This window comes from Camelus bactrianus, chromosome 25 (assembly GCF_048773025.1).
Source record: "Camelus bactrianus isolate YW-2024 breed Bactrian camel chromosome 25, ASM4877302v1, whole genome shotgun sequence".
NCBI classification, from domain to species: Eukaryota; Metazoa; Chordata; class Mammalia; order Artiodactyla; family Camelidae; genus Camelus; species Camelus bactrianus.
In genome coordinates, this window is record NC_133563.1 from 22,512,740 (window position 1) to 22,529,441 (window position 16,702).

General features: G+C 40.7%; 1 protein-coding gene across 15 annotated transcripts in view; it reads left to right on the forward strand.

Moving 5' to 3' along the window:
• COLEC10 (collectin subfamily member 10) overlaps window positions 1-16,702 on the forward strand; it is a 401,773-nt gene that overhangs the window by 374,786 nt on the left and 10,285 nt on the right. For all 15 annotated transcript variants that reach the window (XM_045508463.2, XM_045508465.2, XM_010972584.3 and 12 more), the window contains 2 exons: window positions 8,782-8,853; window positions 10,225-10,296. In XM_045508463.2, coding sequence (XP_045364419.1) covers window positions 8,782-8,853; window positions 10,225-10,296 — 144 coding nt within the window. The remainder of the gene's footprint in view (window positions 1-8,781; window positions 8,854-10,224; window positions 10,297-16,702) is intronic.

Sequence of the window (16,702 nt, forward strand, 5' to 3'; positions counted from 1 at the left end):
TGCATATGTCTAGCCTACCAAAAGACCGAAATTCAAAACTGGAAGTACAGTTTCTGCTGAATGTGTATCACTTTTGCACCATCGTCAAAAAATTGTGAAGTCAACCCATCGTGAACTGGGGACTGTCTGTGTTAGTCCGGGTTGCCTTACTCATTTATAAGCCATCACCGCAGACATCCCAGCAGGCTGAAGTCAATTCATTAATCAGCCATTACTGAGACTGACATTTCAATCAATTCCTAATTAATTTGACCGTATTTTCATTAAGCTCACATTGATCCATCTTGTCTTTAAGGATGTTATTCCTTTTATTTTGAAGCCTTTGTTGAGAAAGTAACTACCACATCTGAGACCCTGTGCCAAAGACTAGGAACACAATGAAAATAGGATAGCTTCCCTGACCTGTCGCATCCCCTGTGACGCAATGTGGTGGATGCTATGAAGTACCATGGGACTTCGCTTCAGAGAATGAGATTAATCCTGACTGCTAAAGAGGGAGATGGGGGCAGGAAAGTCTGTGTGGAGAAGACTCTTGGGTAGAGGAGGTAGCGCAAGAGCTGGACCTATTAGGTGCATGGAGTGGGACAGAGGATAAAAATCCACATGAATTTTATTGATGAGAACATTTTAGCACTGGCCCGCCCTGATATAATGACAAATCTGTATTTTAGCTTATTTTCCTTTGCACTTACCTTGAGATATAAGTTTATTCTGTTGGAGCCCAAGGCAAGTGATCCCATTTACTTCTTCCTGAGAAGGACTAGGGGAGAGTTTCAGGTGTGGGTAGAGTTAGATGTTTTCCCCCTTGTGCTCCCATAACTGCTACTCTTTCACCATTTATTACAGTAATCACATGTTTACGTGCCCCTTCCCTTCTGAAGTCTTGATCTCCTAGTAGGAAGACCCTCCTTCTCCTGATCAGTGTCTAGTGGTTATATTAGTGCGGAAACTTGTGTTTGCAAGAGTAAGAATCCAAAAACAAACCAAACGTAAACTGGCTAATCAAACAAACAGAAAGAAGGGGAATTTATAGACTCATGTAACAGGGAGGGATTCAGGCTGAGCCATATCCAGGCTCAAGTGATGTGTTCAAAATCAAACACACCTTGGTTCTGTTTTCCTCTATAATGACTTCATTTTAAAGAAGCTTCTTCCTTCGTGATGATAAAATAGATTCAAATACTTCAACAATAGTCTGTCCTCTGTGCAACCCCTGCAGAAAGAGCAAATCTTCAATTTCTGAAATTTATAACTGCTTGAGTTATGGAGGAGACATCTACAAGGTGAGATTTACTGGCTCTTACTGGACCACATGTCCATTGCTGACCCCGTTACTGTGCAGAATGTTCAAACCACGGGGACTGAGAATAAGCAAGTGTTGTTTCCTATGAAGAGTCGTGGGGCTGTCACCAGAAGCTCAGGGAGGGGACACCAGGTGGGTGAAAGTAACAGATGCCCACTATACACTCAGTCATGTTTAGTGGATTAATGAGTGCTCACTCAGTGCACGGGGCTCCTCCATACACTTTGCCATCCTTAATATCATTTAATATTCAAGTAACTCCATGAGAACAGTATAACTATCTCAATTTTCCAGGGTAGGAAATTGAAGCAGAGAGGGTAATTATTTAGTATAAGATTAAAGAGCTGTCAGGTAGAGATTAAGGGTTTGAGCCTAGGTCTCTGTGACTATCATTTAGTTGAGGCTGCCATAACAAAATACTACAAACTAGGTGGCTTAAACAACAGAAGTGCATCGTCTTACAGTTCTGGAGACTGGAAGTCCAGGGACAAAGAGTTGGCAGATTTGGTCTCTCTTAGCCAAGACCTCTGTCCTGGGCTTGCTGATGGCTGTCTTCTTGCTGTGTCCTTACGTGGCCTTTTCAGGGATGTGTGCCCGCATCCCTCATCTCCCTTTGTGTGTTTCCAAATTTTCTCTTCTTCTAAGGGCACCAGTCACATTGGATTAAGACCATTCTAAAGGCCACAATTTAACCTAACCACCTTTCTAAAGGCCTTATCTCCAAATACAGTCGCATTCTGAGGTACTGGGGGTAGGGCTTCACCATACGGATTTTGGGGGGAAGATAACAATTCAGCTCGTAACAGACTATAAAACTCCCCTTCTATCCATTGCACCACGCTTCTGGAGGAAACTTGAATGAGGATCCTGTCGGTCATTCAGCTTGAATAGACCTATGGTTCTGAAGGCTGAATCCCTTGGTAAATTTCACCTGGTTTGAGAGCTGCTGTCTTCTGTATAAAATTCTCCCTGGGACCTCTTTTCCCCTTAAAGGCATGCAGTTTCCTGTGGACTAAGATGAATGTGGTTTTTCCGTAACCACGCCCCTACTGCAGGACAGGAATAAACAGTATTTTACGAATGCTTTCAACATGTTAGGAAAGCTCTTGATTGCTTTGCAAGAACGGTCTTCTTGCTTGCACATTCGTCGTATCTAGATGAGGGAGTGTTAGGGAAGAATCTCAGGAAAATCTCTCAGAGGACCTCTGCCCTACTGCCATGCTTTAACTAATCATGGAGAAATATACTCTTGTTTATTATTCTTAAGCAAGGTTGACCAAGGTCTGGGTTTTCTCTGTCCACAGAAACGCTGCCTTAAGGCCATGAAGATGACAAGCGTAATGTTTACAAACCATTTTTCATTTAGAAATCATGCTTGCTCAATTTTCATGCTTTCATTAAATGAAGGATGAAGAAAATTGCCCCTCAGGGTCTCAAACAAAGAAAGAGTGCTGTGATGAAATGTCACCATGGGTCTGTCACCTCTCTACACTGTTCACCCAATGCTACCTTTTGGGGGACCGGTAAGCCATGCCTGGTTTTAAATTAAAGATACTTCTCTGTTGGCACCTATTAACCAAGTGATCGGTGCCAGTTCTAGGGGATCAGACCATTTAGACAGTTAAAAGAGTCCCGCCCTCAGGCAATGGGCAGGAGCTGTGCAAGTAAGACTAGGCACACAGCTTGGCAGTGTATCTGACAAGGAGTAAGGAAGGGAGAAACCGTATTATTGTTTTTCCCCCTTTGCTTGCAATTTTCATCCCAAAGCTATTACAATGATTCAGAGTACCATGTGTCTCAGAGTAAGGAAACAGCCCTCCTCGTGGGGGGCTAAATCTGGAGGTGCTCTAGTTATTTCCAATTACAGATAAAACAGAGACTCTGAAAGGTTAAATATTCCACCGAAGTTCCCAAAGCTGGAATGTGATATAATTAGGACTCGAACGCAGGATATGTAAGAGTGGAGCCTGTGGGCTTCATCAGTATATTACCCCAGCTTCCCAGGAACTGCTGTCTTCTGTGCATGACCAATGGAAATTTGTCTTCTTCCCATCACTCCGGTCATGACAGTTTCTTGATCTATTAGTAGTCCTTTCAGAAGGTAAAATGAAATTACTTGCCGTGAATTGTCTTCAAAGAACCTCAGTTTACTCCTCTGAATTCTTTTCTTTCTAAGTAATCACCTCTTTTTTTTTGTTAGATTATGTACAACACAGCAGTATGGTCTCAAGATAAAAGAGATCAAAAAACCCTATGAAGGGTTTTAGCAAATTTGACGTAAGCAAATCCCTGCAGCCCATTAAAAAGTAAGATTGATATAATGATATTTTATTTACATAGGAGAATGCGCTTACCTTTTAGAGAAACTTGCTAAAGTATTTGAGAAATATATGTTACGATGTCTATAATTTACTTTTTTAAAAAATCAGTTAAAAGTAAGTAGATGAAGCAATGACAACTTGTTAATTGTTAAAACTCAGTAATGAGTGAATATTTACTTATCTATCTTTAATTGTGTGAAAACTTTTGTAGCAAAGAGTAAAAAATGCATAGTCAAGTAAGAAAGTAAGTGATGATGATAGGCTAAGGATTGTAGTGAATACAAAGGAAGGTTCAAAAGAGATAACCTTTCTGGTGGTGATGATGAGGATGATGGCCATCATCATGACCCTTTCTACACCTCCCTTCTACTCTCATTAAAACAAGAATAGATGACTACAAAGCACCAAAAAGGGTGCTGAACACTTCTCAGGCCTGGTCTCCTTTAGTCCACGACAATCCTATGAAGTAAGGATTTTCCCCTCCATGTTATGGATGGAACTGAGACTCAAAGAAATGATATGACTTGCTCCAGAGCTCTTTTCAGCAGTGCAGGGCACTCATTTTGCCTGAGGGAGAGCTGTGTGGATGTGACCGAGGAACGGGGATCGTATGGGGAGGCAGATGAAGGCACAGAAGGGCCATTAAACAGGGTGAACAGAGAAAAGGCAAACAATAGCAGGTCCCAGGAAGGCTCATATGTTCCAGTGAAATAATTGGAATGTGATTGGGGAAGGAAAAGTACTGGGCGGTGGTCCAGTTTATGACCTTGCTAGTGTATCTCGTATAGAGGAGAGGTTTGGGAAATAATTGATATGACTATTAAAATGTCCAATAATGAAGATGCAATCAGAAAGAAGGTGTGACTAGGGCTGGGGGGTACATTTTTAGGCAGGGTCTGGCCTCATTGATAAAGCACACCATACCACCTGTCCCACTCAACTCCAAAGCCGGCCAGGAGAAGGGATATGAACACCTTCCCCAGTCCATAAGATTATTTTGACAGTGGGAAAAGTATGGCTTCTAGTTGAATTTTCTCCAGCATTTCCAAAACCAATTCACTGATTTTTAATAATTACTTCCTTTGAGCAGGGGGTAATGACCTGGGCTCAGCTATTTCATTTCAAACTAGAATTTAATTTTAAAAGATTTTTGCTTGTTGGGGGAAAAAAAAAAAAAAAGTCGTACCTAAGAAAAATTGGTCAACTGTGTGCTCTGCTGGAGTTCTGCTGGAGAGATTATCACAGCAAGCTGGTGGCCTGGGGGGGTCTGAAACAAATCATTTTTGTAAAATTGAAATTAGTTCATTACAGTCGATAGCTTTTCATTTAACTTTGAAATGTAAGTGGCTGTTTTTAAAAGTAGGAAAGTAAGTCTAAATTGGCCTACTAATCCAATGAAAGATTGCCAAGAGGATAAAAGCAGACAACTGTAAGCCATACGGGGGTCCTTTCCAAAGCTTGCTTTTATGCCTCTCTTCTGTTCTCATTAAAGCAAGTCCCAAAGATCAAATGAAACTGGGACCCAAGCTGAAGGCAAGGGTACAAGTTGTTTACTTCATCTCTGCCAGCAGCCCTCTTACCACCAGGCTGGGACTCAGACACACACATCAGAAGAATAATAATCCTATTTTCGCCCTCCCAGGTCTCCATCAGGAGTCACCAGGGAGCAGCAGATGACTAAGTCACTCATCTGGCTGCTTCCAGTTGGATATTTGCTTGAAAATGAATGGGAAAGCTCATGAGAAGGGAGAGAGAAGAAATAATCATGGCACCAGTAACTCCCATTAGTGTGGATTTATGATTCCCTAAGTGCTTCAGATCAAGTGCCTGCATTTGCTCTTGCCTTTTGTTGAGCACGACATGCGTCTTTGGTCCCATCATGCAGAATAGCAATCCCAAAACCCAGAAATGCCCAAACAGAAATTTGTTTCCCGTCACACACCTTGTGGAGAATGTGGGCTGTGGAGGCATTTTCCCTGGCTTGAATTCTGGCTTTATTACTTACAAGCTATGTGACCTTGGGAAATTATTTAACCTCTAGCAGACCCCATGTTCTCGTCTGTTAAATGGAGTTAAGAATGGTATCCATCTCAAAGGTTGTTGTGGGGCTGGAATGGTAAGATGCATGTCAGGTACTAGGAACCCTTTTGGCACTTAGTATTCAATAAACACTATCATTATATTTGTAAAATATTTAATGGCTCATAAAATATACACAGTTCAACCATATATATTAAACACCAGAGCCAAACACTTTGCTCAGTTCCAGGGATGGGAGAATAAATCCCTGATGACCCCAGTTATCCCTCAGGTCACAGATGAGCATAAGGGATGGCCCAGATAAGGAGACTCACTCAGAAGAAAGTGGTATTTTAAACCATGAAGGTAATTAGTGGGAGAATTTAGCCCAGCCTGAGAGTATCAGAGAGCATCCTGAAGGAAATACTTTTCTTCTTTCTTTCTTTTTAAAAAAAACATGTTATCTTTTATTTATTCATTTTTTGTTGAGGGAGGTGATTTTTTTATTTATCTATTTTATTATTATTTTGTTTTTGATGGAGGCCCTGGGGATTGAACCCAGGGCCTCGTGTGTCGTAGGCATGCACTCTACCACTGAGCTCTACCCCCCCCCCCACCATGGGGAATACTTTTTTAATTTTACCTTTTCCAGAATTCTCTGAACAAAGTATTAATTTCATTCATTCTACAAATGAGTGAAACGAGGCCCAAGGTCAAGGACTTCCCAAGGCCCCTCAGCTCATGGGTGGCAAAGCCAGGTCTCAGTTATCCCAATGACCTCAAGGATATATTCCCTAGGAATTAAGTCACTGAGATATTGAGCTGATTTTTTTTTCTTCCCCACTGTCTTTCTTGTTCAAAAAGGAACAAAAACTCATTTTCCCCCTGCATTTTCCCTTTTCTCCCACAAAAATCTGGCACAGCGCCACATTCTAGAAAATCCACAATCTGCTGAGAGTCACAGAATCCTAGACTGGAGGGGACAGTTGTTTGCTGGTAGGGATCTGGAGGCGCAGAGACATACATATTGTTGAGTCCTAGTTAGACTACTCACAAGCTCTATGACAATAGGATAGCAACTTAACCTCGGAGAGTCTCAGTTTTTCCATCCATAAAATGGAGCAGTAAGTTTCCTCCTCTTTAGAGTTGCTATAGTGATGACGTTAGCTCAGTGCTGGTACACGTTACAACTGCTCAATAAACAGTCACTGATCACTCTAGCTGCAGAAATGCCACCTAGTTCATCCACTTTACCCCACTAGTCAGATCACACAAATCATCGGCACACTGTTTTGTTTTGAAAGCCATCCCCAGAGGGAGATTCTGAAGCTTCACATGTGAAGGGTTTCACTGCTTGACTAATGTCACAACCTGGAAATCCAGCTGTTCCATACTTTGCTGTGCTTGCATTTACAACATTAACATTCTGCTCTTAAAAAATAAAAAATAGAGAATGGCTGGTTGTGCTTTTTCTGGATAAATGAATGAACATGTCAGCATTCTGTCTCCCAAACTAAACTAATCCCAGGAATTGCATGTTTGTCTTTAGAAGACCACTGTTACCTACCACTTTCCACCAGTACCGAATAGGACTCCTTCACGTCCTGAGACTGCGGCGGTGATAACGCGGGTAGCTGGTCTTAATAATACTGTGTGTTGTGCTCTTTGTTTTCAAAGCACGTTCGCATACTTACCTTGTTGATCCTAATACAGCTGGGAGAGCTCGGGAGGGCGGGGATCATCTCCACGTTAAGGATGAGGAAACTGCAGTATCAATGAGAGAACAGCAGCCACGGTGGCCAAGCACTGATTACGTTCCAGGTCTTTGATGCCTGTTAATCATATTTAAACTTGTTAAGAGCCTTCTTTAGTAGGTGTTACTAGTTCAATTTACAGGAGAGGAGAATGAGACTCAGAAAGGGAAGTCACATATCCAGCTTTCTCCAGATACTGAACGGTGGAGTGGGGAAGGTCCAGAGCTATCTGACTCCAAAGCCAGTAAGCTCAATCGCTAACTTATGGAAATTTGCTTACCCCATCAGTGATTGACACGACCATAAAATCCAGGATTCCTGATTCACAGTCCAGGATACCTTCCATCAAACCACTCATTCAGTCCATCTTGACTGGGCGAGTTGCTGGAGGTCAACCCACCTATGACTAAAATATTCGCTGCTCACATAGAACTGCTTTGCCGCTGTTCCCCATCCCTAAAAAGCTTCTGGGCTTTTCTTCCAGGTCTATGCCTATGACTTTGGGGCTCCAAAGCATGCAGTCAGAGAGGAATATATATATATATAGTTTACATATTTAGATCATGTAAATTTATGTTTGTATTATATATCTCTACACGTTGTGCATGGATATACTTGTATACGGTTGCATATACATGCACACACTTCCAGAATTTGCCGGATTCTCTGGCCAGGATAAAGATTTATCAGCTCAAACAAACTTCTCAGGGATTTACCAGCAAGGATATTTCTTTAAATATAGAGTTGGATGTGTGTTGGTTCGCAATTTGGGGAATTTCCTGAGTGAAATCTGAAATCAGGCCCCATATGCAGAGGGTAAGGGGAGACTGAAGAAAGAAGCAGACCACTCCAGATTGGTAGGTGGCATGTGTCATAAGCAAGGGGAGTTTACTTACAAGGGTCTGGAGTGCCCGCCTCCAATCAAGGCAAGGAGATCTCTGCACCCGCCCACCAGAATCTTACAGGTTGGTGCAGATGCCTTAACTGAGTTTGGTAATGCACTCAGTCCAGATGGTCTCAACACCGTACTCTTTCAAGGATGCTTGAGGTTTGGGAACGGTGGATGGAACACACATTCCAAAGGCTGGGGAAGAGGTGAGGAGCCTTTAATTGCCAGGGTCTAGCTTGCTGGTCAACTGGTGGTCACATCCTTTTGATGACCTCCTCCAACAATGTGGAGAAAAGTGAAAGAGAAAAGACACTCGGAGTTTCTTCTCTTTCCCTGAGTGTCCGTCCACATAGGCCTAGGTACAGACTCACATCAGAGTTTTAAAGCAAGCATTAAGCTAAGGGGTGGGTTCCAGCCATGTTCAGCTTCTCCTGGGGAGTCTGTGCTTATGTTACTATTTGAGTTGCTCCACTCATTCATTTTCCATTTCAAAAGGAGATGACGGTGAGAAAGGAGATCCAGGAGAGGAGGGAAAGCATGGCAAAGTGGGACGCATGGGGCCCAAAGGTAGGTAACAAGATATGGCTGTGACATTGTAAGTTTCAAAATACTCTTCTGTCTCCCTACCAGACTTGCCCTGGACCTTAGCAGCTTTCGTTACAGCCTCTGTCCCCGAGATCCATGAAATGCATTTCAGTTGTGAATTTACTCACCACCAGAGAGTTCCTGTGAGATTGCCTGTCAGCAAGACTCAGACACAGTTCTCAAGCTGCATCCTTAGGGCTGGTATGAGTGGGACACCCTGGGACCTCTAGGGAACAGCAGTCTCTGGGAATATCAGAGAAACCGTGAGTTTTAGAAACGCAGCTGTGTTCATCGCTGTGTCTCCCCTCTGAAAACATGATAAGCAACTCTGGCTGGCTGACTTCAAGGTGAGGCAGAAAATAAGAAAGAACAAAAAGAGGTGTCTGATCCTTGATTTCCTCACCTTTCTCCAAGTTCTCTCGGCAAATGGTGGAGTTTACACGGGAGGAATGGGAGCAAAGAAATTGAGAATCACTCAAAGGGAATGTTTTTACTCACAAAGCCGAGACTGTGCCTCGCCAAAATATAGCTTCTGGATTACAGTGTGTAAGCATGTGTCTTCCAAGCACTAGAAATATTCCCTGCCAACTGCTACAAGGGGTGGCCTGAGAACACTGATTTTAAAACCTTTAGTAATTAAAGAGAAGAAAAGATCCACAGGCCTTTGAGACCTCAGTTTGAGAAACGCTGATTTAAACTCTTCTTATTCTTTAAATATGAACAATCAATTGCAAAATTATTCTCACAAATATATACCTTCATAACTGGTGAAATTTTTTAGATAATCATAGATTAAAAACCAAAATTTGTAACAAATTTGTGAACTCAGCGATCCCTGATTACATATATATTTTTGTATAAAAACTTGTGGTACAATCTCTGCTGTCCCTTTGATTACTAGATTTTACAATTGTATGTCCCTTCCCTTTTAAAACATGGCTAATATAGGCAAATTTTTTTTTTTTAAATAGAGAGGAAATAGAATCCCAAAGTGAAGCCAAAGTGGATCTCAAGAGGAACACAATTAGAATACAATGCAAGAATTCTTTCACTCAGCCCCTTATCTGACCTTTAGATGGAACGTCCTCTGCTAGAGTTCTTTAGGAAATAGTGCATCTGTAAGCATTTTAATATCATCAGGCCCAGGACTGTCACACTCACCCACATTTTAACTTTAATACATCCATTTAATGCTATTAAAATAGCAAATAAAGCCTAGGATGTATATTACATACCACGGATAGAAGGATGCGCTTTTTGGTATTTCCTTCAAGTGAATATTGTATGTTAGGCACATCATTACAGGGAAGACAAAACCTTAGGATTACAAAGATGATATGCTTTGTTTTTCAGGAATTAAGGGAGATCTGGGTGATATCGGAGACCAGGGCAACATTGGCAAGACTGGGCCCATTGGCAAGAAGGGTAAGCCACACTTTACTGCTCTCCAGTAGCAATTTAAAGCAAGTCGAACCTACCCTTGATTTATTTTGAGATGTTCTGTAGCATGAAAATAACCCCTTTTCCTTCTTTTAAAATACAAGTTTTCTCTTCCTTTATTTCCTGGCTGTTTCTTCCATACGTAAGCAATGTGACTTTTAAAAAAAGACCTTGAGCAAAGTTAAACTGAAATTCAGGGACAGATTCAAACATAAAGTTCAGTTAGTCTCTGTGTAGAACTCTCTCCTGGGATTTACTAGTCATAATCCTTTATACAAGGAAAATGGGTGTCATGACCGTGAAGCATGCTCAGCTGGAGGAAACCATTATTCGTAAAACTCAAGGTAGTAGAGAACAGTATAATATTCTTTTTTATTTTCAGTGGAATAATAATCATTCCGTGTCTGGGATCTATTAGCAAGGTGAGAACTTGAAGTGTATATATGCACATCGTTTTGTTTTCAGTCACATCCTGACCCTGCACATTCCTGCTTTAGTATTATGAAACAGAGGTAGCCGCCTCCATGTCTTCTTCTGTATGGTCTGGCACTGATTCGAAAGCACTCATCTCCATCAAATCATCTTCTGTTAATTCCTCTGGTGTGATATCCACTAGCTCTTTAATTTCTCCAGGATCCATAGCTTGAAACCCTTCGCCCCCTGCCCCATCTTTTTTTTTTTTTTTTTTTTTTTTTTGCCATATTCAGTCTCTTTCCTGATTTCCTTGATTGGCTCTGTTATAAATCCTATGAAGTCGTGTACAACATCTGGACAGTTTTCTCCGGCAGGAGTTTACTGTTTCAGCTTGATGGTTTTCACGGCTTTTTCTATAGCAATGATGGCATCTTCAGTGGTGTACTCCTTCCAGGCTTTCATGGTGTTTTCTCTGTCGGCTTCTCTTCCATAGCACTGACAACCTTTTCCATACAGTACCGTGTATAATGAGCCTTAAAGGTCTGTATGACCCCCGATCTAGAGGCCTAATTAGAGATGCTGTGTTTAGGGGCAAGCAGACCACTTTGATGCCTTTGGTGTTGAACTCATGGGGTTCTGGGTGGCCAGGGGCATTTGTCCAATATCAAAAGAACTTTAAAGGGCAGTCCCTTTCTGGCAAGGTACTTCCTGACTTCAGGGACAAGCATGATGGAACCAGCCCAGAAGAAGGTCTCTCACTGTCCAGGCCTCCTTTCCCTACAACCAAAACACTGATGGCTGGTGTCTACCTTTCCCCTCACGGCTTGGAGTTTAGCAGCTTTATAGGTAAGGTTAGTCCTGACCATAAGCCCGACTGCATTTGCACAAAACGGTAGAGTTGGTCCACCCCTTCCTGCCTTAAACCCTGGTGCTCACTTCTCTTCCTTACTAATCAACATCCTTTGTGGAATTTTCTTCCAGAATAGGGCACTTCTGTCTGCATTAAAATCCTGTTCAAGGGGGGAGGGTATAGCTTAAGTGGTAGAGCACATGCTTAGCGTGCATGAGGTCCTGGGTTCAATCCCCAACACCTGCTCTAAAAATAAATACATACATACATACATACATACATACATACATACATACATACATACATACATACTAAATAAACCTAATTACCTCCCCTCACCAAAAAATAAATAAACTTAAAAAAAAAGTCCTGCTCAGGCAGATACTCTTTCTCCTCAATGGTTTTTTTTAATGGCGTCTGGGAACTCATCTGCTGACTCTCCATCAGCAGAAGCTGCTTCTCTTGTTATTGAGATTTTTAAAGCCAAACCTCTCTCTAAAATTCTCAAACCGTCCTTTGCTGGCATTCAATCCTCCAGCTTTAAATCCTCACTTTTCTTTTGCTTTGTCATATGGTGACTTCACTTTTTCTCAGATCATCTTAGGATCTATGGGTGTGCCTTTCTTATACAAATCCTACACCCACATAAATTCTGCATTTTCAGTATAAGACGAAAAGGTATTCCTCAAAAACTGCAAGGTTTTCTTACCTGCCGGGATAGCTGTAGCAACAGCTTCACAAATTTCCTTTTCTGTCCTTCACTGGATTCTTTTATCTTGAAATGGTGGGCAATCCCAGCTGCAGACTTCAATCTACAGTACCTATCAAGCAATTCACATTTGTCTTGCAGTGTCCTGGCTCTTCTCTGCCTCTTGGGAGCACTGCCAGCATCACTAGTGGCACCTTGTATGGGCCACATGGTGTTTGTTACTCAAGGTTTACAGTATGGCACTAAACACGATGAAAAATATGGGAGAACTGCTAGTGATCATTTTTTACTTGGATACACAGTTTACTTGAACATACGAACTGCTCACTTGATTTATGCAAAGATGACAATTTTTGGAAATGGAAAATGATGCACCTATCAATAAACAGTGCTAGATCAATTGGATGTTCATGAATGCAGCCAGACATATGCAACACATAATATATGAAAAAAAAAAGAATTAGAGAGGCACAAAATTCAATTTTTAATTAAAATATTATCATTTTTAGTGAATTTTGTAATGTGGTACTTGACTACTTTTAAAATTTAATGATTTCGTTTTATTTCTTTTCTTATAATAAGTATTCATGTTTATAAGTACTTCTCCATCTGTTATTTGGTTTTATATTTTTTTTAAAGAAGGCGCCTCAAATTGTATAAGCTTCAGACAAAATGCATCATGGATCTTCCCCTGGCTGTATCAGACTCATTTAACAAATGGTTAAAGGTGTGGCCAGAGTAGGGGATGCTGGACTTCAAAATGTCTGGGATGCAACCATGTCATATAAGGTTAAGATCTCAAGTATTGCCCTAGCAATGAGCAGAAGTGGAAGGGCAGGCTAAGTCACTGCCATGGACACATTCAAAATTCAAGACCTTTATTTTTCAATGAGTTATTCTAGGTGTTACACTTTCCTAGATTTAGATGTGCCAAATCCAGATGAGACTCCAGCCAGGAGAGCCGGAGTTAATGATCTTGAACCAAGTCTTAATCCTTTCTTAGAATAAGACGAGGTAATTTTGGAAGGGAGAGGGGTGGATGACAGAGCCAAGGATTTTAGTGTGATTTTCTGAACCTCAAAACGGATGAACTTTCAAATATTGGAGAAGTAACAGTCTGGAAATGATAGGGTTAACTAACCTTGTCTTCTCCAGGCCAATTCCTTAGTCAAGCTCAGGTGCCTATGCACCTAGAGACACCTCCATCACTTTACTTGTTCTCATGGTTTATTAGCTTGTCTGTTTCGCCCACTAGGCTGTGAATTTCTGGAGGAAACATATGGATGAAAGGTGTATCAGGCCTATTTGTTTAAATAAATATAAGCTTTACGTGAGGACCCTACTTTTTAATCATTTTTTTTCTAATGTCTATTATACTGTGGAAACTTTCTAAACGTTTGTTGCATTAATGATGAAAAAAATAAGAGATAAAATATTTTATTTCCTATGATGTGGCCCCCTTTTCTATTCTTTATTTCTATAAATACCACTTTCTCTTAACATCAGTTTTCACCATTGGCTGAGATATTTTTTTCTGCTCCAGAGATATGCCATCGAAATTTATGAGCAAGTCCTGGAATTTCAAAAAAAAAAAAAAAAATGGAGGTTCAGTGTTCTGGCTCACCTGGATTAATTTCATTTTTAATCTGTACTTTGAAATTTATTGTTCTCATTTTGTCATTGGCCCTTCTAAATTTTTCACTGACTCAGATTAATCTCAACTTTCTGGGCTGACCTTAATGTTGTCACTTGAATGGATAAGGTAGCTTTCTGGATGTCAATATTTCATTTCAGGAATAAGAAAGAATGATTTAGTATAGGTAAATTCAATCTCATAGCAAAATAGATGCTTTTACTTAAGGTCAATAATCCTTTTACAGTGGAAGTATTATGATGTTTTGTTTGTTCGTTTAAATGCAACCTCTAATTCTTCAACCTTAAAACAGTTAATACAGAGGTATTCCCATTTATGGACCAAAAATAAGTTTTTGTGTATGGCTTTAAACCAGAATTCTTTTGGGTCAAGGGGACACCAGGAGCTCACATCCACTATGAATTGGCTGAGTACTTGGCTCTCTTCACTGTAACTCTGATTTAGGGGCAGAAGCTGACATTGGTAGAACATCCTCTAGGGGTCAAGCACAGACTGAATCCCATGATAACACATTATCTAATTTATCCTTCTTAATGATCTTATGACTTTAGGTACCATTATTCCACTTTATAAATGAAGAAATGGAAAAAAACAAAACAAAACAAAAATATGCACACCAAAAAAGTGAAGAAATGGATGCTTAAAAAATTAAGTAACTTGTCCACATTTAGTGGCACAATCAGGATTCAAGCTCTGTTTTTTCAGACTTCCATGGTTTTTCACTTGACTTTCCTAGCTGTTAAAAAAAGGAATTCAAGTTAAATTACTGGAACATAGACACAGTGCTTACATCCTGTTAGAAAAAAAAAATCCATGTATCAATTCAGGAATCTATTTCTCTCATTTGTAAGATCTAGTCAAAGGCTACCGCTTCAGTGAAGCCTTCCCTGCCCTGATCCACAGCCATCTTTCCTTCTCTGAATGCCCACCAGATACCTGCTTTATTTCACTTTTACATTAGAGGATGATAGTGCCTAGTGTCTCATCTCCTTGGTCTCTGATGTGTACTTAGTTTTCCTTAAAAACTTATCATTTTCTAAAGCAAATACACTGTGTATGCTTTTTTAATGTTCATTATTGGGCTTAGACCAGAACCAGGATCATAGTAGACCTAGAATCAATTTTCCATGTTGAATTGGAAGGGATTCACATACAAAGAAGATAAACTATTTTTTAAATTAAAACACTAAGCCATATTCATATGATCTTTCAAGTCCATACTGTTTTTGGTGATGACAGGACTGGTATTCCTTTCAATTTTTTACAACATTTTTTGAAGTCTTTGCTTCTCTTCATTAAATCATTGGTTAAGTTATTCAGAAAGCACCATGAACTGGGGAGTCAGAAATGGCTGGGTTTCAACACCAGCACCTCTTCTGAATTGCTGGATGTCCTGGAGTAATCCACTTTGCCTCTCTGATCCTCAGTTTCTTCACTTGTAGAATAAAGATAATGATAGTGTCTAGTTCATTGGATTTAGTATGATAATATCTATAAAGTATCCAAACAGTACTTGACAAATGATTGTCACTCAGCAAATGTATATTCCCTTTATTCAATCAATATATTCTCAAAATCCAGCCTTATCTTTTCCAATTTACGTATAAGGGAAATGAGGGGTTCACAGGACAGAGCTTAGGTGTGTCCAGATCAATCTTCCTTGTCAGGGTGCTCAGTGTATTTTTATGGTTTTTTCCCAACCTCGCCTCTACTGTAAATCGTCCCTGACCTTCTCCCATCTTCACCTGCGGAAGCTTTTCATAGCCAGGCTCCAATGCTGTCTCTTCAGGAGTGACCTCCTTCATTCTTCCAGCTGGAGCACCATCTCTTCTCGCCCCTTCCTACAATGGACAGAGTGTGTTCATTGCCTCTCTTACAATATTTATCACATTCCATTGTCTTGGATTTCACCATTGTCTCATTTCATCCAAGTGCAAGTTCTGAGACATCCTCCTGCTTACTCAAACTACATTCAGGGTTTCAAGGGCCCCTCCTTTTGTCTGGGGGAGCTCCCAAATGTCTGGCATCATTGTAAAGAAAAGTGTCCACATGGGTCAATTTGGAAAGGCTCAGCAAATCCTTGGGGCCCTGGCAGCCATGCCTTTCTGGATGATCAATGGCCGATAGGTACGAGGCCCTTCATGTAAAGCAGTCAGCAGACAGTGATGAAAGAATAACTACAGGGCAGGTAATATGGGTCTCCTTTTCGGTTTTAAGGTGGCTCCCACCTTTTCCCTTTCGCTGGTAAAGGAAGGGGTTAAGCAGAACCTCAATGCTGACTCCATTCCCCCTCACATTGTCCCCTTGGGTCATATACCCAATTCCAGGCCACACCAAAGTCCTACAGGAGTAAGCTCTGTCCTCTTCTCTAGCCTGGGTGACCTTCATCCTATGTTCATCCCTCCTGAATCCTTTCTTATTCTTTTTCCAGATCACCACTGAAGCATAAACTCTGTTTTACTTCTATCGGGGTCTTCTCTTTTGAGTCCCAGGAACTTCAGCCAAACATTTCCTCTTATAAATCAAAAGCTTTTGCTTTCAATTATTGTGTCTGATGTGGGCTTCAAGGGCTTATTTTGAAGTTGGGAAAAAAACAACATTTTTTTTCTCTCTGCTTTAATAAATCTGATTCTCTGAGAATTATTTTGTGGATGTCTCTGTAAGAAACATGGTCACATACAAAGAAGAACAGCAAGGAAACATCAAGGCTGATATTTCAGGATAATATATTTGACATGACTTTATATTATGGATATTTGCATGT